Source organism: Cyanidioschyzon merolae, chromosome 12, assembly GCF_000091205.1.
Source record: "Cyanidioschyzon merolae strain 10D DNA, chromosome 12, complete genome".
Classification (NCBI taxonomy): Eukaryota; Rhodophyta; class Bangiophyceae; order Cyanidiales; family Cyanidiaceae; genus Cyanidioschyzon; species Cyanidioschyzon merolae.
The window spans coordinates 123,905-146,863 of NC_010138.1; the positions used below are offsets into that span (position 1 = coordinate 123,905).

Genomic DNA, 22,959 nt, shown 5'->3' on the forward strand with positions numbered 1-22,959 from the left:
TACAGGCCTCCTCTGGGCGATCTGCTACGTGCGTACTCTATCCGCTACAGGTGCAAGCGCACGGTGTTCGATTCGATAGACAATTCGTGTACTGCGATATTGTCCATGATCAAAGAGGTGATCGGAAATCCAGTCCAGACTGGAGAACAAGTCGACACGTCTTGATCGGTCTATAGTCCTTTTCTCCCCTACCTCGCCTCTGACTCTTCTTCTTCTTCATTTGCTCCTCTTCGCTCGATGCTCGACGAGAGGAGGAATCTCTCGTCTTATTCCTGCCGCCGGCGATGGAGGCCCTCCAGGATGCTTGAGTTTTAGATCCATGCCTTTCACTTGGGTTTTCCATTTCTTCAAACGAACGCACTTCGAATGCATCTGCAATGAACCGCGAAAAGCCTGTCACACCGGTGTCGGGTACGCGCGAGATTCACCGCATCGCTAACCGAATCCGGCAAGCGAGCGCATCTTCATTTCGAGCACCGCTGAGGCCAGGCCTTGTAGAGCTCGAGTTCTGGGGCTGCGAACGCGTCGCTGGTGGGAAAGTCGCCACCAAGCAGGGCTGGTTGTGGCTATGACCTTCTGTAGACATTACGTCTACTTTATAGCGCCGTTTCATACGCGGCGTGAAACGCGTGCGTTCCTCAGGCCGCACCTCGTGAAAAAAGCGAGCCAGCAGCTGTGTCCGCAGCAGCAGCTACCGCAAAGTACCTACAAAAGCCGTGCGTTTCAGGCGTCGGGGACAACGCCCGGCCCACAGGTCCCGAGTTTACCGGAAAAAGGTGAAACTGGGGCAAGTTCGGATCGCTGGCAGCGACTGCGGCCGCAAATACTTGCGCTGCCTCGTTCGTGCGGTGTCTACTTTTTTCGGGACCGCAAAGGTCGTCTCCTGTACGTTGGCAAGTCGCTATGCATTCAGGAGCGTGTGGCCTCATATTTCCGAACCTCTTCCGTCGAACAACGAGGTAGACAAGTAATCGCTGCTCTAGACAGCGTTGATCGAGTGGAATACTTCGTGACTGGGAACGAAGTGGAGGCGCTCGCCGTCGAGTCCAACTTCATCCGTGAGCACCAGCCCCCCTACAATACACTACGCAAAGATGACAAACGTTTTCCTTTTGTGCGCGTCACTTGGAGCGAAATGTATCCGCGCTTGGTGGTGACTCGCCAGAGGCCCCGCGTCAATCAGAACACTCGCGGTCGAGATCGCGTATATGGGCCTTTCGTCGATTCAAAGCTCCTCAACCATGTGCTTCGCTTTATTCAGCGCACTTTTCCGATGCGACAGCGGGCGCAGCCTCTTTTTCGGGATCGACCTTGTCTGAATTATGACATTGGTGTATGTCCGGGAGTCTGCCAGAAACAGGTAGACACAACGACATATCGAGAGGCTGTTCGCAGGGCCGAGCTCTGTTTGCAAGGCCGCGTAACACAGGTCTTGAGCGAATTACAAGCAGATATGCAGCACGCAGTTAAGAAAGAGGATTACGAACGCGCTGCAAGTCTACGCGACGCGATGCGGGCGCTGCAGCGGATAGCCGTCGAGTCAACGGTCGGCGTCGTTTCGAACCTGACACAACGGGTTCTGCTCATGAATGCCGATTTTTCTGCCGATGTCGCCGCAGCGGCCATCACGCAAGATGGAAAGATTGTATCGATTGAACTTATCCAAATGCGGGATGGTATGGTGATGAATCGATTACACTTCAGCCTTCGCGTTTCACCTCTGGTACGGGACACCGAAATGACCCACGCGCAGGGTTCGCGGGAGCAGTTGGATCACATCGCAGCTGCCGTATTACAGCAAACGCTGATTGAGCATTATGCAAACCTTACGGATGCTAATGAGAATCCGGATGGGATTCTGGTTTATCCTGCTTTACAGGATCATTCGATCTTGGAAAAGTTATTTCAGGAGCGGTGGCGCTCCCGTCGAGTGCGTGTCGAAACACCTCGAACAGGATTACGGGCAGAGCTCGTACAACTGGCGAAAGAGAACGCGGAGGCGCATCTAAAGGATGCCTACAACCAGATCACGAACGCGGTGGGTCCGCTCGAAGATCTGGCCATGCGCCTTGGCCTTGCGCAACGTCCATTTCGAATCGAATGCTTCGATATCAGTCATCTCAGTGGGACGTGCGTAGTCGCTTCGCAGTCCGTCTTTTTAGATGGTGTACCTGCACCGCATGCCTATCGTCGCTATCGCCTGAATCAAAACGATTCTGACCCTGCGAAGGGCGCGAACGATCTCCTGAATATGCAACAGGTTCTGCGACGTCGTTTTCGACGTGCCGCAGAATCGGCGCCTGTCGACTTGCCGGATCTCGTGCTGATCGATGGTGGCATTGAGCAACTGAAAGCCGCATGCAGCGCCCTCGAAGCATGCGGACTCAGTCCACGGACAGGAGCGCCTAATCTCATCGCCCTGGCGAAGCGAGATGAAGAGGTCTTCACCCTGCATTCAACGAGCCCTCTACAGCATTTTCGGGATGGATCCGTGGACTCGATGGCGTTGCGCCTGCTTCGCCATATTCGTGACGAGGCGCACAACTTTGCCCTGCAATACCACCGCCAACTGCGAAACAGGGGCACTATGGCTTCCGTCCTGGAACGCATTCCTGGTTTAGGACCTGTGCGTATTCAAATCTTACTGAATCATTTTGGTTCGTTCGAGGGAATTTTCGGAGCTGGTTACCAGCAATTGGCAGCGATTCCTCGGATCGGAGAGAAGTTGGCTCAGCGCATTCATGAGTATCTGCATGAAACGACTGGAAACTAGGAACGCATGCTGCGTGAATTCGAGCTCAAGTGTCTTAAATACTTTCTTCAGATATTTGAAGAAATGCATCGCCACGAACATTGTGTTCGCCAATCGATCTGCCACCAGCGATTTCCGAATCCCTGACCGATCCACGGCACCGCGGAGCGCTGGCACGTCCACTCGACGACAGCCACTTCGGACGGTGCGCCCTGACTCGGCCTCCACAGAGAGGCACCCCGGTGCTGCCGCATCGCCCTGCATCCACAACGGCGGCATGCAGATCGCCCCAGCCAGCGTCGCTGTGTGTGGATCGTCGCGCATGCTCGGATCGCGCGATCCGCTCGCCTTCAATGCGACAGGTGCTCCAACGCTTTGCCACGTGTCCGTTGCTGAATGCGTGCAGTCGCTATCGCCGTCACGCACGCACGCATGCACGCATGCGGACGTATGGCGGTATTGAGGCGTGTGCATTGGCGGGCGCTCTTTCTGGCACTGCAGCCGGGTCCAGCGACAGGCACGTGGCTCAGGGAGCAAGTAGTAACGCCTCACCAGCATCGAGCTTGCGACGTGCAGGAGTGTACGCGGTGCATCGATGGAGACACGCCTACGGACACGTGTGCGACATTGGACTCTGGCAGTGGGCTGGCCTAGTCAGAATGCACTGACGGAGAGATGCAAATGCACACCTATAAAGCATGGATTTCGGCGAGCAACCAGGAGCATTTACAGTACACCACCCGAAAGATCCATGCAAGCAAACATTTCGCAGATACTCTGGGCGGCAACCAGGAAAACTGGACGTACACACATCCAGATCATACACACAGACCTGCGTCCCGCCCAAGGCCCTAGCTCGAGACCTCCGCCGAGTCGCCACCGCTGAGCCAGCGCGTGTGCCACCGCCGCCCCGGATCGTCCAGACGCTCGTAGCCGTGCGAGCCGAAGCAATCCCGCTGGGCCTGAACCAGCTGGCTTGAGCGCAGCACCGCCTGTCGATACGTGTCGTAGTACGAAAGGCTCGCGGTCAGCGCCGGCGCCGGCACACCCAGCGATGCCGCCAGCCCGACAACACGCCTCCAGCTCTCGTGGCGACGTCCAATCTCCGCAGCCAGGTCAGCGTCCAGCAGCAGATTCGGCAGGCTGGGGTCTCGTCGAAAAGCGCCCTCGATCCGCTCAAGCAGCTGTGCCCGAATAATGCAGCCGCCCTTCCAGATGCGCGCAAGCTCCCCGAGATCCAGCGACCAGCCCTGCTCGCCGCTCGCTCGCTGCAGCAGACTGAGACCCTGCGCGTAGCTACAGAGCTTGCTGCAGAAGAGTGCGTCCTCAATAGCAGCGATCAACGCTCGCTCCGCCGATGCATCCGAACGCGACGTCGACGCCGACGCTCGTACAGAGCCAGACGCTAGGGCGGCGACACGCTCGGGAGCTGTGTCCGGTCCAGTTTCAGCTACACCGCCAGCGGCTCCGGGTGAGGCACCGGCGGCCGCCAACTCGGAGGCGTGCCCCGTACCCGAGAGCCGCTCGGGTCCGCGGAGCACCCGCGACGCACGCTCGCGCTCGTCCTTCCGCGCTGAGAGGAAGCGCCCGTCGAGCGCGGCAGCGATGGTCGGCACCGCCACGCCCCGCCGCAGTGCCTCCGTCATCGTCCACAGGCCAGTGCCCTTGCTCTCACTCCGGTCGAGGATTTGGTCTACGAGCGCTGGCGCCGACGCTGCCGACGAAGACGTGTCAGGCACGCGTAGAATGCGCGCGGTAATCTCCACGAGGAAGCTTTGCAGGGCGCCCGCGTTCCACGAGGCAAATACTTCCGCAGCCGCCATCGCATCCAAGCCAACGGCACCCCGAAGCAGGTCGTATGCCTCGCCGATCAGCTGCATATCGCCGTACTCGATCCCGTTGTGCACCATCTTCACATAGTTCCCCGAGCCGCCCGGCCCAATGTAGGTAACGCACGGCCCAGAGCCGGGCACCTGCGCCGCAACCTGCTCCAGCAGCGGCGCAAGCTGCTGGTACGCCTCCCGTGAACCGCCCGGCATCAGGGAAGGCCCGTAGCGCGCACCCTCCTCGCCACCGCTTACGCCCATGCCTACGTACAGGAGGCCGCGTGCCGCGACAGACGCAGCACGTCGCTCCGTATTCTCGTACCACTCGTTGCCGCCGTCCACGATGATGTCGCCCGGCTCCAGAACCTCAGCCAGCGCCTCGACGGTTGCGTCGACTGCGCTCCCCGCCTTCACCAGCAGGAATACCCGCCGCGGACGCTTCAGCGAAACCACAAACGACCGCAGGTCCGCAAAGCCGGTAACGCTCCCGCTGGCTGTCGTGTCATCTGCCGCGAGCTCCCGCTGCGCCCGCTCAACAGTCTCCGCCGTCCGCGCATACGTTCGATTGTACACAGAGACTCGCCAGCCGTGCGACGCTAGGTTCAGTGCAAAGTTCTGACCCATGACCGCAAGGCCAATGACACCCGCGTCCGATATTGCGCGACCTGCAGGATGTGACGACGCGCTTTCCCGGACAGCACTCGACGGAGACGAGCCCTCCGCCGCAGACATGACGGCAGCACCACATGCTTGTGCGCGGCGGCCTCGGAGCAGGCACCAGCGAGCGCTTCGGACCAAGCTCAGGCTCCATGTCGGGTACGTACGCCTGGGTGTCCAGGAGTGCGCACGCGGAGGCGCCCAGCGTCCGAAGCGCACCGCAGCGACAGGTGCGGCGGCCCAGCACAGCGCACCGCCACTGGGACTCCGGCGAGTGCCCGCTGTCGTCGCCATCCTTGAGGCGATCCACAGGTGGTTTGCGTGACCGAGGGCGGCCGGCCTGTTCACCGGGTGCGCCTCCTCGGTCTGCCGCGCTCTAGACGGGACAGCGCGCAGCGACTGGCCGTCTGGTGCTGCTTCCGGGACTCCTCAGCTGCCGATCCTGTGCCCCGGCGCGAGCACTCGGCGACTTGACGTCTGGTGCTCGCTCAAGTCTCTCACGGTCACTACGACAACACGCACGCTCAAAAGCTGAGCACAGCGGAAAACAAAACCGATCCGCGATGCACGGGGGTGCTGCAGATCGATGCAGTCCGCGTCACGAGTTCTCGCAGTAGCACGAATACCACCGACAATAACAGCAGCAGCAGCAGCAGCAAGCAACGCAACGTACTCGGTCCACAAACAGCCGCAGTCAGCGACGAATGAGCGGCTCGCTCAGTAGCTCGCAACTGCAGCTCCAGCACGAGTACGGAACGGATCGCAGACAGCCGCCACGAGGCCGCAGCGCTACGCACAGCGCGCGACGCACCGTCAAGCGCTATCCTGCGCTGACGGCCGCCGCAGCAACGCAGGCGGATCGAATGCGCACGGGTATATATATGAATATGGAACCTTAATCATCACTTGCGTTCAAACCATAGCTGGAAACACCGCGTCCCATCTCGAATCGCGAAGTTAAGCAGCATTGGGCTCTCTGAGTACTGTGATGAGGGATCGCACGGGAAACGGGAGTGACGCAAGTTCGCTTTTGCCACCACGTCGCGCTGACCTGTTCTAAAGCGCGCATCAGCAGACGCGAGCCGGGTAGTCTGGCGGGGAAGCACTGTGAGGCCGGCTTGCTCCGGAATACACTTGCAACCGGTGGTCCAGATCGACGACGATAACGAGTGGGTAACTGCGGAGGCCTGGTTGCACAGAGCGATCTTGCAGCGCTACGAACCGCAACACCTGCCGATATTCTGGAGGAGGTGCGATCGCCCCCGCACGACGAACCCCGTAGCACCCAGAGGGAGTACGCACCCGCGCTACACCATGAATGCTAAAAAGGGCGGCAGGGCAGGGGCTGTCGCCCCGAACGCGTATTGCAGACAAACTAGCGCGTCACGTTCATGTGCGTCGCGTTCTAGTCCGTCGCACAGCAACAGGAGCACTGGAAAAGATCATAAGCCAGCATGCTACCGTGCAGCGCACTGTACCGCCTTCGCTTTACGTCATACGGAACTAGACAGGAAAGTTGCCACCACGCCAGCCACGACTCCATCGATGCGAGCATCGCGCGTGCGCACGCGTGCCCGTCGCATCGACCCCTAAGCCGCCGTGTACCGAACACAACTGCCTCCGTTCGTCGCGAATGCGCAGCAACCTTCCCTCTGACACAGAAAAACACATCGTGTCCATCACAGACGCCGGTGACAAGGCCGCGTATAGCACCAACGAACTCGCCACGAATCCGCATCAGCATTGTTTGCGAGTATCTCGCGCCACGGTCCATTCCGGGATCGAGGCATTCAACGCCGTCGCCGGGGATGCGCCCAGAGTCGCCGTGCTCGAGAGCGCCTCGCGTCGTGCAACTAAATTCAAGCGCTCTGCGAAAAGCTCCTTCCGGTAAATCTCTACCTGCTCCCGCTCCCGAAGGAACTCCTCTTCGAGCTGCTCAAGTACTTTCATCTTTTCTTCGAGTTTCCTCACCTGAGTCTCGATCGCCTGTTCAGTAGCCCGGTGCAGCTCTAGATGCTCAATGGCGGCGAGCTCCGCGGCCCGAGTGGCCGCAGCGCCAAGCGCCGTTGCCGCAACGGCCTGGATTGCATTCGCATCCGCAAGCGCTTCCGGTGGTGCGTCGCTTTTCATGATCGCTGCCAACGCGGCCCGGGCAGCAGCAGCAGCGACATCCGGCGAGACGCTGTTCGCGAGAAACGCAATATGCGCCATCAAGGGGTTTCCGGCGTCGGCGAAGAGCGGCGGCTCGTTTCGTTCGGTCTGCGCCGTCTCGCCAGCTACAGCGGGTACCGCTAAACGACTCAAATCATCCTCGAGAAACGGATCTTCAATGGGTAGACGAATGAATTTGGTGATGCACGCATCGCGGGAACGAGTGCCAACGTGCTGAGCAACCGCATCCCAGTCATCACCGTATGCCTCGATTCCTTCGAGAAGCTGCAGCACCTCAACATCAGTCCAGTCGTCCGTGCTCGGAGCTGTGAGGGTTCCAGTGGCGCTAGCCGCCGACCCCAGCGATAGAACAGGTCTTAATTCGATGAAATCTTTTCCATTGAAGTCCTCGGGAAACTTGCCCTGATGGTAGCATTCGGGGCACAGGTCCATATCGGCCTTGAGCAAACAGTGGTACCGGCGTTGGGAGCAGTCTCTCCCGCACACGTCACACTGGTACTCAATGGCTGCCGCTGCGGCATATAATTCACGGCGCGTTGCCATGGGCGCCAGATGCATGCGCGATTTCGGAATACGCGACCCGTCGTCAAACAAGAATATGCGAGGAAGTCCGCCCTCAAGACCAGCTGAGCTTGCTGCCAGGCTTCCCGAGCTGGTGGAGATAAGCGTCGCACCGGAACCCGAAAACCCGCCGCTAACAGTCTGTGGGCGCGTCTCGGGTGCCACTCCGTAGTTAATCAGGCCCCACTGCTCCAGAAAGGCGTGCACACGCATGACGGCACCCACATCGCCAGCGAGATGCCTCCGAACAGCTGTGCCTGTTAGGTAGCGGGTCGGATCCTGCCGCCACGTGTCAATCATAAAATTTCGGTAAAGCATGTATACTTCGGGCGTTTTCGAAGCAAATTTCCCAGAGAAAAACTCCGGCAACGCGCGTCGCTCAATGTCGTGAATCGCATCGATGCGAAACCATCGGCTGTGCGCGGGAACACGAATCGGCGACTTTTCACCAATCGCCGTGGCAGCAGCCGCAGCCGGAAGCGTTTCCCGCTCCGCGAGGCCACCGAGTGCCTCGGCGACGCGACGCGGTGCAAGCGATTCTCGATCACGTGGCGCGTGTGCTGCCGGCCCCGGAAGCGCATCCTCTTCGGCTGCCGCAGCGTCATTCCGCTCTTTTCGTCGTTCGCGTAATGCTTCTCGCTGCTGTGCTAACCTCTTCTGTAGCTGCTCATCCCGCGAAGATGCAGTTACATTGCGCATGCGCAGTGTCGCGTCATCTGGAACTAGCGGACGCACCGCTGGGCGTGAAATGCGCGGTGCAGCGCCGGCCGCAGCGCTTGGCTGCTCCGCATCGACCGCAGCGCCAGTCTCCGTTGTGAACGTGATCGGGCCAGCAATATTCGGTGCCGGAACTTGCTCCGCGGGTGCATTGCTCGAGCTTCCCGCGTCCTGGCTCGCTATCGGCGGTGCCAAGCGAACCTTGATCTTCATCGGCTCTGCGGATTCCTCTCGGACGGCGCGCACCGTCACCCGTTCTGGCGTGCCGTCTGGCTCCGGCTTCACGGGACTCGGTTCAGCGGATTTTCGTTTCGACGGCGTCGGTGCTGCGGTCTTCGACTCGGATCCTCGCAGGTGGCCATCGATGCGCGAGGCCGATGGCGGTTTCCACTCATCGACATTGAGCTTCTCCTCTTCGGGTATTACCTCATAGTCGTTTTCATTGCACCACTCATTGAACTTTTCGCAATCCTCGAGAAATCTTTTCTGCACATGCCATATTTTGCCCTCAATCACTCCGGAGAGATTCTCCTCCTCTCCGTGCAGTTCGCCGTCGGGATCTTCTACCTCCTGAGCGGGAATCCATGAATCGTACGAATCGGGAAAGTACCACCAGTGCGTCAGTACTTGATTCCCTTTCCTTTTCAGACTCACGCAGTAGTCCTCTGCCTCGGTCTCAGCCTCTGTCGTGCCGGGTGGATCGGGGTACACAATATGTGTTGCCTCGCGAGGCGACGAAACGACGGACGCACCATGCTTCCTTGCAATGGCGCTGAGGCGGTCAATCTCCGCCGAACCCAATGCCGGTGCGAAAAACAACCGCGGCATCTGGAGCTGTTTCCGTTTTATCAGTTCCCGCTCAACTTCTTGGAGCATCTCTAAAAAAACTCCAGTCATATCGGGTTTGTGGAGATCAAAACGCCGTATTCCACGAGCAACCCTGAACCGAAAACAGCACTCGAGAATCGTACGCAATGAGCCGTGTGCCGAATAGTCGTGAAAGAGACGATTCGGCAGTTTCGTCATGAAACCCCGAATTTCTGGCGGCTCGACGGAGTTCCGTCCGAGAACCCGCTCTTGAAACTGAAGCAGGTTACCGGTCAGGAGGCTCAGCGCGCGCGGGGAGACGTCCACAGAGTCGCCGGGTCGAAACCCCAGTTGTTCCGGCGGTTCAGCGTTTAGCTGTGCCGAGATTGCCTCGAACTTCGCAATTTGATGAGGATCCTCGTAGTCTTTCATGGATATATTACAGGACTTTACCCGCTTCCGCCGCGAATCCGCAGGTCTCTGACCTTCAGCTGACGGAAAAGCAGTGTCTTCCCGCGCATCCGCTGCAGCTCCTGTGCGCACTTCTTCAGACGGGGTAGACGTCGACTTGTTCCCGTCCGGGATGTGTGTTCCGTTGCCTTGCTGCTCTCGCGCGGTGCGGGAGCGTCTCTTCCGCGGGGGAACCATGAAAAACACGTCACAGAGTTACTAGCTCCACCGAAAGACTTTCAATAGTCGATAGCTTGAATATCAGTATACAGTAGTGGCGAGCTGCGCGCCCTAGATCATACGTCTCCAACTGATGCGCAGATGCCTCCCTGTCTTTTTTGGACCGGCCATCTACTACTGGTTTCAACTTGTTTCCGTAAAATTCCACCTGGAGAGGTTCCCCCACAAAGTTGGCTCTTGTCAACTCTGGAGGCCTTCTTTCCATCACCGCACATCTCCTGATATTGATAGCGACATTAAAGTCTCGGTTCACAAACTCCATACGTTTCTTGCCATCATTGGTTGTACTATCCGATGTGATTAGTCCACGATCTTTCGCCATCCCTTCCGGTGACTGCTTCGTCAGCGCTCCGTACTTTGATATATCCACAGGGCTCCTCTGGCACTTTTCGATCTGCACGCTCTGGAGTGTGCAACCCAGCTCATGGTGTGTATACGATGTTCGGAACTCATCTACAGGTATCGTAACGAGACGCCTTGCGCACTCCTTGTACGCTCTTGTCGTCGGAGCTGGTGGACATCCTTTTTGGGTCATCCAGCGCCCTGTTCCGCACGCTACTACGAGCCTCTGACTTTCATCCTCTTTGAAGGCACTCAACTCATTGAAAAAATTCGCGAATGCACGCGGTTTCCCACAATACAAGTTCATACGCAAACGAGCCCACCGGGGCTTTGCATACTCATTCCACAGTGCATCCCAATGAGCAACGCGAACTTCCATGAATTCCTGACAAGCTTGAAAGTCTGCTCCGCGGCTCGTCATCTGGTTCATAGCTTCAAGGTGCTCTTGCATTCCTGCATTTCACGTCTCATTTTTCCCTCGCATTCAGTATTCCCGACTCTCGGTGATATCCCGCTCGTGAGAGGTTTAACTGATGCATGTCTTTCTGGCATAAATTGCCTTCAATACCATCCTCCGCAAGCTTGGGTACTGCGATGGTTATGATATTCGTATTCCCAGGGTCCGCGCCATCGACAATGTCGTTCTCATGCACTTCCTGCGTCGTAGGATACACCTGCTTCTTTTCTTCATGCTTCGTCATGGGCGATATCGAAGACGGACCAGTACGATCTGTCTCCAAGCGCCGATTGTGTACATATATGGCTACTCCATCGCGTTCGATCATCCCCGTGAGTACATTTCGCTTGTCCTTTTTGTGACGTTTGAAATCGAAGATATTCTTCCAAGTACGTCTCCTGCTTTGTACCGGTGAACTCTGTCTTCCTTACATCGAACTCCGGACAGATCTCCTTCATGATGCCGTACAGGATTCTGGAGTCGATCGTCACAACGCGTGACTTGATGTTGCACAACGGCAGGACGTTGAAGTGCTTTCCCAGAAGCGCAGCCTTCCGTTTCTCCGACTCTTCATTTTTTCCCGCGCCTACGTCCTTTCCAGTCTTGCGTTCGAGGTCTCGGTCCAAAAACACGAGATAGTGCAGGATTAGGGTATAGGATCCTTTACCATATTTTTCCATATTTGATATTTTTTCTTGTGAATTCGCCAACCCCAGTACCGCAAGGTGCTTTCGAATAGCCGCGCGGATCACAGAAGCTTCATTCCTTCTCCTGCGTGACATCTTCCCGTCGACGAGTTCGATCTCTTGTGCATTCTTACTCTCGTTCGCGACGCCATTGATCATGGCTCATCTCCCTTTCCGAGCGAGACCCGGGTACAGCGCAAAGACGGCGCGTACCATGAAGCGTTTGGCGTTCATGGTCATCTGCTTCCTCAGGTTCGTGAGGTACTTCATTGCCCCGTAGGCGTAGACCTACGCGAGTCACCTCTGTATCTAGAACCGCTGCAGCGGTATTTGGGGTAATTCTCGTTGAGGGCATGCACTCGCTCATTTTCGCCGACGTTTCCCCTCTACCAACGATCAAGTGGCAAATAAAGGTCCTGCTGAAAAAAATCCTCCGGAACCGCGACTGTTTTGATGTCTGTCAGGTCGCGATACATCTATTTCACCAAATGCATTAGTCCTGAAAGAGCCTTTACATTACTCACGGAGTATGACACGACACGGTTTCTGATGGCCTCTCGCATCTTTGCCTTGTACGCATTCTTGGTATGTCCAAGAGGACAGACTCTCACCACCGACTCTTCGTACTGTCGCCTTTCTTGCAGCCTTTGATGTCGGGCTTCCTTCTTTTGCTCCTTCTTCTCGTCCTGTTCTTCTTTGCTTAGCACTATTTTTCATTCTCTCCGTAAGTCGGCGACACTGTGCCTCCGGGATCCTCCACTTGCTTTTCCATACCTTTCCTTTTTAATTTTTTATGAAAAATAACGCTCGTTAAACGCGTCTGGTAGAAACCGCGAAAAATCACTTTCGTTCACTGACATTAGGATTAGAACACAATTGAATTGAAAAACTATACGTTTCCACAACTTTAATGCAAATACAACTTGACCGGTAGAGCAACAAGACAACGAATGGTCACGAATGCATTTCCCTTCAAAGGCGACATGCGCGTCGTGTCTCGAGGCTGCCAGGTTTGGAGATGCGCGTATCGAGCGCGCTATATAGAACAAAGAACAGAGACTCACTTGTAACTAGCAACGAGATAACGAGTTCTTTCCCTGTCTACGATCAACGTCAAAAATGGGGAAAAGATTTCCATATTGTCCAAAATATTCCTCATAGGCGGACGGTCCCGCGAGCCGGACAAGTCTACCAGGCTGGTGCTTCCTGCTCCCCCAGCGGCAGGCGCTTTCGTGAACTCCGAGCAGCGCGTCCGCAACGCCATTCATTGTGGAATTACAAGTCGGCAGAATGCTTCTGGGCGTGTCGCCCTGGTCGCAGAGGGCTCCTAATACGCTGCTTCACGCTGCCGCAGGCAGAGGGTCTGTCTGCCCAGGTATCAGCCTCTCAAAATGATATTTAGCCCTGATTCCGTAGCAGATGGAGCACGCCTCGAGCCGATGCCCTCTGTGGTATAAAAAAGCCGTTCTGGCTCTAAGAACTATCTGCTCCAGCTGTTCAGGCGCAAAGGCGGATACGGAAAGGCAGGCACTAGGCACACGATAGGACATAGGAAACGACCAGAATATCCGAGAAGAAATGTAGGTAATGTAACTTGGATGTAGGGGGTTTGATGGATACTTCACCGTGCACTGAAAAAAAAACACACGAAAAAGTAAGAAAAGAAAAATGCGCTCCATCGGGGAACGCTGGCCTGCGTTTTGTCATCGCATCGCGCCGGCCGCCAGGCAGGCTCCTGCCCAGCAATCGCGTCCCTGCGCTACTGGCCGCAGCGTTTCGATGCATCGCATCTGTTTCACCTCCGTGCACTGCTGCGGATCTGATGCGCTCCGCGAGATCGCAGCGCGCAGCCGCCACCGGCGTGCTGGAGCGCGTTATCAAAATTCAAATAGCAGCAGCGGAGGCTCTGCGTACGCTGCTGGCCGTCGTCGTGCATCAGCGCTGCGCCGTCGCAAACGCTGCCTACGAACCTTGAAGTTGGCTTGTTGTGTGCTTGGTTTCGTCGAGTGGTTTCGTAGGAGTCTCGACATTGTTAGGCCCGATATCCGCTCAAGTTTGTACTCGCAAAACGTCAGTTTGTGAAAAAGTTCTTGCTGCATAGCTTCGTATACGAAAAGATATTTGAGAGAGTTCTGCACCATGAAAACTCAGCAGCGGCCTGTGCTTGCTTATGCGCACTATATCTCGGACGACTTGAAAACCGGCAAGAAAGGGTCGGTGACGCTAGAAAAACCAGCCTCTGGGTCACCCATTCTCACGCTGGTTTATAAACTGAGCAATGATTTGAAGGTTTTCGCAACGGCGTCTGTGAAGAACTTCCAAGCGTCGAAAGTAGGTGGGGCGGTCTCGCTCCGTAACGTGAAGAAAGTGCGAAGCGGTGTGCTTGATATGGTTGTCGACGTTAAAGATGAGGACCGCCGAACAACTTACACGTACCAGACGGTTGTTGACGACAAGAACAAGTACTCTCTGGCTGTTTCTGCAAATGGTGGCCCGCTCGGCGTCTTTAAAAAGGAAGAGGAACGCAGGGCCCATATCAAATGGGACGCAACCCTTGACGATATCGATGCGCTACAAATCAAGTACTCTTTCGCTTCGGACAACGATGTCGATGTCAAGTTGACTCATCGTGTGGATGACAAATGGAGCTGGGATGCCACGTATCACTACAAGAACGAGTCGTTCAGCGCGAATCTCATTCGCCGGATCTCGGACGACAAGAGCCTGAAAATCGGAGGCAACTTTCGGAGCAAGGCCTATCAGGTGGAATACAAAATCGGGGCGGAGGATGGCGGGCCCTATATCTTCACCCTTAAGGGAATGGTGGATGAGAACTCAAAACTGCGTGACACGCTCAACCAGTCAGAGTTTGGTCTGAAGAAACGTTTCGATTTTTAACGTAAGTTTTCAAATCCCTGGCCGGAGGCTGTACTGGGAGTACACGGCTAACTGAAATAAAGATACGTGAGACCGTCGAGTCGACCTCTTGACCATTCCAGCAATGCCAAATTTGTTGTACCATGCGATGCGTTGAAGCGCCACGCGGGATGTTGCATCTCCAGCGCGGACGCATCCGCTTTGCCCCAGGTGCTGCAACTTCAGAGGTTACCAGTCAAACCGAAACAACGCGACATTAAGAAATGCACTCCCGTCGTCGCTGTCATTCACCTGCTAAAGATGCCGCCTGCCCGCTATCATGCTCTTGCAGCGCTTCTAACAGGCGGTGCATACGCTCCTCGTACCTCTCGAGCGCAAGCGCGAGCGCTTCGCCCTCAGCCATCGTTAGGTCGGCTAGTTCCGCTGCGTCGCGGAATGCGGTGATCTCCTCGCTCCATAAGCGAAACTGCTGCTCTCGTCCAGAGGCATATGCACTCCAGCCAGAATCACCGCCGCTGTTGCGATGATGATCCGAAACTGTAGGCACATCTGGTGCGTCCGTAGGCCTCGAGGCAGCACCAGGCTGATACGACGGGAACGGCTCATGGCCGCTGCACGGACGCAAGGTCTCGTGCTCTGGCGTTGCTTCCGACGGGTCCATCATTGGCCCCGCTCCTCTCAACAACAGCATCGTGTCGTCGACCCCAGCACCACTTTCCGAGTCGTCAGCCGACGGCCGCGGCGGCGGCACGTACATACTGGCAATTCGAACGGCATCCCCAAGGATGTTCGTACAGCAGTGACGCACGGCCCGTGAGCTCGCGGGCTCTCGCATGATGTTATCCGAGTCCAAAAGAACCTTAATGGCGTGTTCGAGCTGAGCCTCTGTTGGCACGTCTGGCCCATGGAGCTCGTAGTCTGTCTCATTCGCCTCGGTATCCGAAACTGTGTCGCCTGCGCGACTTTCAGTCGACGCTCTGTCGGAAGGTGTACTTGAAGATGACCCAACGCTCTCAAAGTTATCCTCAGTAAGCGAGCTCGAATCAGAGCTACTAAACCGACACGAGAGGCGGTTGCCGTGCGCGTCGACGGTCTCCCAGGAAGGCTTCAGATACCAGCGCAAAACGCGACGCCAACGACGCTCCTCGCACGACGTGGCGGCCTCGACTGCCCGAACCCACTCTCGATAGTCGAAGCGGTCGTCACCATATTCCATGGATTCGCTCCAACAACCATTACAGAGCAGACCGTGTGCCCTAGTGCACGCAAAGTTCCGTCACCCGAACCGCGTCTATGCCAGCGAAACGCATCTAAAGCCCTAGCCCTCAGCGACCTGACACGGCTTCCTTGCTGACTGCACCTCTACGAAGCGAGCAGTACTCAGTGGTGCGAAGCGCAGTCGACGAGTCAGAGAAGGGACAGCAATGCTGGAACTGGATCCTATTTGAAGCCACGGTGAATACAACCGTTCTGTAAGCGTTGTTGCGCGCACGCGTTCTAGTCTTTCAACTCGGTTCTGTGACACCCCAGGGAGATGGAACCGAATGCTATTCCGCATTGTATGGCAGGAGATCGAAACCACGATGCACAATGCTGTATAGGTCGAAGACGAATTGCCTGTAGCATCTATTCGTTACTGAACAGTGCAAGGGGGACTACATTCCTTCTTCAGGTCAGTCATACAACAGCACTCAGATGGACGAGGAATACTGAAAGGGAGAAGTGCATGCGCTTCGTACCAAAACCGTTGTTCTCAAAGAGTGCTTATGGTCAGTGGTATAAAACAAACCATTGAACACCTGACGGAAAGCAAAATCAACGATAGCAGCCACCTCGGATGTCTCTGTCTCTCAACAGCTTGTTCGTGTAGTCCTGCAAACACTGGAATAACGTCGCAAAAAAAGTCCTAGTTCGATCAAGATCAACTTTCACTGAAATCGCGCCTACAGCAACCCTGGAACGTTGTGATCGGTATGAAGCAGAGCAACGTCGGTTTATTTTAGTCGATTAGACTTTCCTCGGGTGAAATGGTTAGAGCGTATACGGGTATTCGCGAAGCAGATATCCCATTCTATATACGATTGACCTCGAAGAGAACGAGGATTTCATCTGTTCTAACTGTGGTGGATTCATTCGCCTGCCTCGATTTCGCTCGTAACGAAGGCTCATACAACAGTACCAAACACTCTGTCGAATCGTTGAAGACTTGCCCCTGTCATCTAGTGACGTCCTTCAATTAGGCAACATGGTATATGGCCTCTAGCCTTGGGTTCGGACTTTTGCCGTTTCTGTTGAGGCCGAGCTGCTTTCCATTCGTCCGTACGCTCCGAGGTTCAACTCCATCGAAAGAGCGTTTTCTATTGTGAAGCGTAATAATCGCTACATCCTGCGAATCGCTGAAGCGTTTCGCAAATTGTGACAACAAGGCATATGTCATCTTTCTTCCGCAAGTCCTTTTTCCTCCGGGAACCTCCGCACCTCTTGGCATAAACGAGAGCATTCATTTTCAAAAGTAAAAACTCAAGGAAAATGTATAGAAATGTAAGCCGGGGATCCTGGCTGTCTGGGGTGCCTGACTGCTGGAAACAAAAGGAACCCATTTCCATGCTCACAGGAACAGGAGAGAACCACGAAAGCACGAGCAGGAGACCAGACCTCAAAACTTGCCCAAAAGGGGAGACTACGACGAGCCTGTAGTGAACGTCTGCCTTCCTGGTCATACAAAACATCCGTACAAACAAAGGTAGCCTGTTACGCGAGGAACGCTCGCTCCGCTTCCCGCGCCTTGACACATCTCGTCACGCAACGATTCGTACGAGCTGTGGACGAAGGGATGCCAGCTGCTCATGTTTCTCTTCAGCGTCTCGATCAAACCTGCACGCGACAGCACAAGTGATGCTCGTTGCAGCAGATGCGATGAGCCCTGGTCGTGGAACCTGAGGGTTGCACAGTCGCCTCCCAGCGTCTGCTGACGAGTGGACGCGTTGGCTAGTTGCTGCGTCGCATCGCTGCTTCAGGAATCCATACGTCTGCAACGCACATGCCAAAACGTATCGAGCCTAGCCCAGCAATCGTGTGCAGATCGCTGCGGGGCGCTTCATGAGGCGCACCCTGCCGCCGATGTCCTCGTTGCACCCGGGCCTCACTGGCCCGAAACAATGCGGAAAGCTAAAAGGGACGCTACACTCTAGATCGTAAAGAAGCGTCGAAATAGCGCTCGCGGATGATCTCGTGGCAGGTGCACACGATACCGCGCTGCTGTCGCCTCTGACTTTGACTCGACGGAGGCTAGAAGCGAGCAGTCGCCAACTTGCTCGATAAGCTGGAGAAGCGAACGACCGAGGAGTCGCGTCGATTGTTGCTTGCCTACGCAAACGGACGTGCTGGTGCGTCCGCGTGTCGCACACCAGCGCCCTCGACGGGAGCGTCCAGCGAGTACACAGGGATCGCAGCTGGGCGATTTCCCTGCAAGCGTTCGCGACGATACGGAAGCATCACGAGCGGGTGTGCGCAGCGATGCTCGCCGAGAAGCCAATCGTGAAACAGAGCCAGCTGCACGAGATGGTGCACGGTACGCTGGGCGGGCGCCAGACTGCGAGGGAATCAAAGGCGGGCCTCCCTGTACAGTGCGAGTCGACGAGCAACAACGCAGACAGGCGCTCGCTGCACCGAGACCCGAACGCCTCGATCAGCATATGGACGAGTCACGTGCTTCCTGCGCGTCCAGCGGCGTTGTGTGGAACCATTCTTTGAGGTGATCGTTCCGTACACAGTCTAGACATTGTGCTGAAACGCTCAAGTCTATCGATGAGGAGAAATCGATTGCCAACAGAGAGAGCACGGAATGACCCATCGGGGGCAGGGCGCTGGTACGGTACGCGTCGACCATGCATCAAACCTGGACCAACATGGACATATACATACCTGGAACAATATCCTACCCTATCCGTGAACGATCATCGTGTCCCAGTATTCGACATTCATGCATATACCGTAAAACTGCACGCTTGGATAGTGCCTTTGGCCTTCAATCCATGCAAGCATCGGAACGGCATCCAGCGAGAGCTCAAGATGGCGCCTCACGTGCAAAGCACGAAGGACTGCAATGCGGACAGCAGGCTGGGCGCTGTCCACCGCGCGTTCCTGCCAGCTGCGCAAGCGCCGCCATCGGCTCGAGCTGCAATCTCCACACACGTGCGCGTACCGTAGCGCTGGAAAATGTTCGGTCAGTGTTCTGGGCGCCGCTATGTCGAGTGTCCTGGAAGACTTTGGTAACGTTCTTGATTCAAGTCGTTGTGGGTATTGTGGTGACAATGAGCAATGTACAGATAATACTGAAGGAGAGCGCTGCGGGAGTCTCGCAGCGCATACCGAGCGTCGAAGGCGGCGTCTCCGGGGAGCGCTGTGGGCGCATCGCCTTCGCCTCGAGGACTACCGCGTGCTCATGGACCATGGTTGGCGCCGTTCTGGTTGCTTCTTGTATTATCCAGATAACGATCATGGGTGCTGTCCACAGTACGCTGTTCGAGTGCCGCTATGGGATTTTGAACTGACTCGCTCTCAACGACGCGTGCTGCGACGCTGGCAAAACTTTGTCTCGGTGCAAGGCGACCTCGCAGAACGTTGTTTCATTTTCTACGGTTTGACCATTAGCTCCAATTTGGAGAGCGCGAAACCATTACCTAGCGCAAAGCTGAACAAGACCGAACTGCAGCCTGTGGCCCCAAAACCCGTTGATGACCGTCTGGAGCAGTTGCGAATACACCTGGAACCGTCTCTGCAGCGAGTCCCGGTGAAAAGACGGCAAGTGAGTGGAGGCGCCCATTTCACCACCGCCATCGCCTGGAAACTCGCTTACGAGCATCGAACTTTTGTGACGCAAGAAGCAGAGCAACTCGCAGCCCGTCTCTGGGATCGAGGTGCAGCTCAGTTGGGGATCACCAGGATGGAGGTCTCCAACGGACACGTGAACCTTTACGATAGTCTGACGCAGAGCGCTACAGAGACGGAATGCCGAAGCTCCAGGAATCCATGCGCTCGTGCGGAACTGCCCGATAAACCCATTCGCTCGAAACCGGTACTCCGGATGGAGTTGCTCCCAGCAGCGTATCGCGAGGATGCTTTTCATTTATATTGCAAATATCAACGGCGGGTCCACGGCGACACAGACGAAGAGCTCAAGCCAGATCGATATAGTCGTTTTCTCGTCGAGCATCCTTTTCACGACGACGGAAAAGGTCGGCGACTCGGTGTCTCCCATCTCCATTTTTACATCGATGATGTGCTTGTCATTGTGAGCGTTCTCGACATGCTACCGGGTTATTTATCGAGCAAGTACTGTTTCTACGATCCTGACCTTCCGTCTCGTTTATCGCCTGGCATATTTGCCGCGTTATGTGAAATCCAACTGGCATGGACACACCTGGGCGCCAGTCATTATTACCTTGGGTACTACATCCATAGCTGTAGCAAAATGCGGTACAAGGTCTCCTTTCGCAAGGCGCAACTTCTTTGTGGTCACTGCTTTCGATGGCAACCGTTCGCGAATGTTGCTCGTGACGCTCTCGATCGGGACGAGCATTGCGTTGGCTTCTGCAATAGATCCAGAGCAGCTACGGCTACGGATGATGCGAACGGTGCTCCTGGTGTTGGCGTTCGTGGTGTGGAGGAGCGTCATTCACGAGCCGCCGACGCCCGACTCGAGAAAGTCTTGGTTTGGCTGCTGGACGCTTCGGGTTGCTCCGCGGCATTGGCACCACAGCCGTTGTCGAGCGTGGAAACCGTCGAGCTCAGGGAGCGAATCCGTGCGGCTCTGCAGCGCTTGGCCGCAATGGTTCCTCCCAGCTTCTTGGAACGAATCATATACCTTCCGCCAAGGCAGGTGTTTTCCTAGAGCAGCTCGCTTGCCAATTTGCTGAGCTCGCTACGTTCGCCTTTTTCTAATGTTACGTGTGCATAAAGTGATTGTCCCTTCATTCGTTCGATCAAATAAGAGAGACCATTGCTATGTCCATCAACATAGGGGTTGTCGATCTGATGAAGATCGCCGCAGAGAACCACTTTGGTCCCTTCGCCAGCTCGGGTTATGATCGTTTTGACCTCATGTGGGGTTAGGTTTTGGCTCTCGTCCACGATCAGAAACGTACGACTGAGCGATCGTCCTCGGATGTACGCCAGGGCCGCGATTTTGATCCGCTCGCTTGCCATCATATCATCGATCTCGCGGCTGCGCGCGGTGGGCACAACTTTGCCATTATCTTTGGTGTGCAAATGCGCAGCTTTGATGACGCCGAGATTGTCGTAGAGTGGCTGCATGTAGGGCGCGAGTTTTTCGTCCAAGTCGCCTGGGAGGAAGCCGACATCGCGGTTGCCCAATGGGACAATAGGTCGCGAGACGAATATCTGCTCGTAAAAGCCGCGACTCGTCATTTCCAGAGCGGCAGCCAGACAGAGCAGGGTTTTCCCGGTGCCAGCGACGCCGCATATGGTGACCAGCGGTATCGATGGGTCTAATAGGACGCGCAGCGCGAAGGTTTGCTCCGCGTTACGCGGCATGATTCCGTATGCTGAGACTCGATCAACTCGCTGAAATGTGAAATCACCGCAATCCTTGGACATCGCGAATGTAGCAAGCACCGAGCTCGACGCATTTCGAAGGATGAAATGCTCGTTCGGAAGGGGCTTCATTGCGAACGAATCTTCAGCAGTAGCAGCAGGAGCAGCAGCACTTGCTGCTTGCGGTGCGCAAGTTCCGTCGGGTGCGACATCATTCTCTTTTGACGCTGCTGGGTTCGCGAGGCTCCGCTTGTGCATGATTTGTTGTCCGAGCCAATGTATAGCGCTCCGCGCGGTCTCTGATGGAACAAATCCGACATCGTTGGTGGATTTCTCAGCACAACATGCACTGGCGTGTGATCGCATGAGCGAAGTGAACTCCGCTGCGGTCAGTCCTTCTGCTCGCCCAACTAGCGCTTCGATCAGTTCGTTCGGTACGTTTTCGATAAGTCGCTGGCCTAAATATAGCTTGCTAATGCTCTCAACCCGATCCTGTTCGTAGTCTTCGGCATGGAGGCCCAACGCACGAGCCTTCATGCGCAGGTTCACATCCTTGGTGACTAGGACCACACGCTCGTAAAGCAACCGCTGGCCCGCATGGTTTGTTTGCAACACCGATCCATACACGGAATCGGTGAGCTCGCCTTCCTCCGGAGGCGGCGTCCACGTTGGTGGCTCAGCCGACTCTGCAACAGCAAGCGCGTGGACAGAAGCCAGTATCCGCATGTCGGGGCTGTCGTAGAAAAAAAGGCGCTCCATGCGAGCATCTCTGCAATGGAGCGAAATACGCACCGATCCGTGCTCGGCATTCTCCTTGTTCAGCGGGACGCCCTGAACTAACCAGTCTCGAGAAGACGGTGAAGCGGCCGTAAGATTCCAGTCTCCAGTCCCGGAACCATCTCGCGCGGAAAATTTGCTCCCCCGCAGGTGCGCGCTTGCGCAGTCTTTCGATTCTGCGGCAGGCTGGTCGTTCCGCGCAGCACGGCTGTGAAGTATAGTCATTTCGTCGAGCATCCGCAGAAACTCTCGAGCGTGAAAATGAATCTCCTCGTTCCCACGCTTAAACTTATCCAGCTCTTCTAGAACGGTGATTGGCAAACAAATATCGTGATGACCAAACCGCCACAGGCATGAAGAGTCGTGCAGAATAACGTTCGTATCCAGGACGTAGAGCCGGCGCCCGAGGAGAATCGGCGGTGTTCGATGCATCCCTTGCTCCCCGTTTGCGCTAGCGGAGGCGACATCTTCTGCTGCTTCTGGTCCGCGTTTTCGTGCCGAACGTTCACGGTACTGCTGTACAATGCCACCGAACCCGACCCCAGAGCCAACCGGAACCACGCCGTGCAGCGCAACTGCACGACCGATGTAGCGCATATCGCGGGGACCACCGCCTCGACCAGACGAGGCGTACACGTGTCCAGGACGCGTGAATGTGCGACAGGAGTGCCGGGTTCGGCTGCGGAGGCCCCGACCTGGAAGCGGGCTTGTACTTCGGAACGGCACCGCTTGACCTCCGTGTACGCTCGTGCAGCTGTACGCAATCAGCGGTCGAGCCATCGTTGTGCCTTCGCACGAGCACGCTTTTCAATTCCGCAGTTACTGAGGCTCACTGCCAAAAGACAAAGCTTCTAAAGTGCTTCTATACTGCAAGAAGAAGTCTGCGTGCCCGCAGCGGGCAGGCGTGCAACGTGCGTACCCTACTTCAAGAGGAGCACACACACACACACAAGCCTCGGCAACGAATCGCTGAAGCGCGCGCATGGACCACTGTCGGGTGACGAGCTTCGCATCTTCGCGCCTGGATTATGAACCTGTACATCAAGGACATTCGCATGACGTTGCGCGCTCGCCAGCCACAAC

The 22,959-nt window shown here is 56.1% G+C and overlaps 7 protein-coding genes and 1 non-coding gene across 8 annotated transcripts, besides 1 other annotated feature; 4 read left to right on the forward strand and 4 right to left on the reverse strand.

The window, feature by feature from the left end:
* Positions 1-568: 568 nt before the first annotated feature.
* CYME_CML058C (excinuclease ABC subunit C) lies at positions 569-2,773 on the forward strand (the record flags this gene model as incomplete). The annotated part of the gene is made up of 1 exon (XM_005536660.1): positions 569-2,773. The coding sequence occupies one exon, from the start codon at positions 569-571 to the stop codon at positions 2,771-2,773; it is 2,205 nt and encodes a 734-aa protein (XP_005536717.1).
* An 830-nt stretch (positions 2,774-3,603) lies between these two features.
* CYME_CML059C (6-phosphogluconate dehydrogenase) lies at positions 3,604-5,529 on the reverse strand (the record flags this gene model as incomplete). The annotated part of the gene is made up of 1 exon (XM_005536661.1): positions 3,604-5,529. One exon carries the CDS (start codon positions 5,527-5,529, stop codon positions 3,604-3,606), a length of 1,926 nt encoding a protein of 641 aa, XP_005536718.1.
* A 603-nt stretch (positions 5,530-6,132) lies between these two features.
* Positions 6,133-6,262, forward strand: CYME_CML060R. The gene has a single exon (XR_002461407.1). It is a non-coding gene; the product is annotated as a 5S ribosomal RNA (ribosomal RNA).
* Positions 6,263-6,972: 710 nt separating this feature from the next.
* Positions 6,973-10,140, reverse strand: CYME_CML061C (SWI/SNF related, matrix associated, actin dependent regulator of chromatin, subfamily c; the record flags this gene model as incomplete). The annotated part of the gene is made up of 1 exon (XM_005536662.1): positions 6,973-10,140. One exon carries the CDS (start codon positions 10,138-10,140, stop codon positions 6,973-6,975), a length of 3,168 nt encoding a protein of 1,055 aa, XP_005536719.1.
* Positions 10,141-10,204: 64 nt separating this feature from the next.
* Positions 10,205-13,363: a sequence feature (repetitive element).
* Positions 13,364-13,806: 443 nt separating this feature from the next.
* Positions 13,807-14,565, forward strand: CYME_CML063C (hypothetical protein; the record flags this gene model as incomplete). Its single annotated transcript, XM_005536663.1, has 1 exon — positions 13,807-14,565. The coding sequence occupies one exon, from the start codon at positions 13,807-13,809 to the stop codon at positions 14,563-14,565; it is 759 nt and encodes a 252-aa protein (XP_005536720.1).
* Positions 14,566-14,827: 262 nt separating this feature from the next.
* CYME_CML064C (hypothetical protein) lies at positions 14,828-15,760 on the reverse strand (the record flags this gene model as incomplete). The annotated part of the gene is made up of 1 exon (XM_005536664.1): positions 14,828-15,760. One exon carries the CDS (start codon positions 15,758-15,760, stop codon positions 14,828-14,830), a length of 933 nt encoding a protein of 310 aa, XP_005536721.1.
* A 3,030-nt stretch (positions 15,761-18,790) lies between these two features.
* CYME_CML065C (probable arginine-tRNA-protein transferase) lies at positions 18,791-20,437 on the forward strand (the record flags this gene model as incomplete). The annotated part of the gene is made up of 1 exon (XM_005536665.1): positions 18,791-20,437. One exon carries the CDS (start codon positions 18,791-18,793, stop codon positions 20,435-20,437), a length of 1,647 nt encoding a protein of 548 aa, XP_005536722.1.
* On the reverse strand, positions 20,434-22,656 carry CYME_CML066C (similar to phosphate starvation-inducible ATPase PhoH; the record flags this gene model as incomplete). Its single annotated transcript, XM_005536666.1, has 1 exon — positions 20,434-22,656. One exon carries the CDS (start codon positions 22,654-22,656, stop codon positions 20,434-20,436), a length of 2,223 nt encoding a protein of 740 aa, XP_005536723.1.
* Between the last annotated feature and the right edge of the window lie 303 nt (positions 22,657-22,959).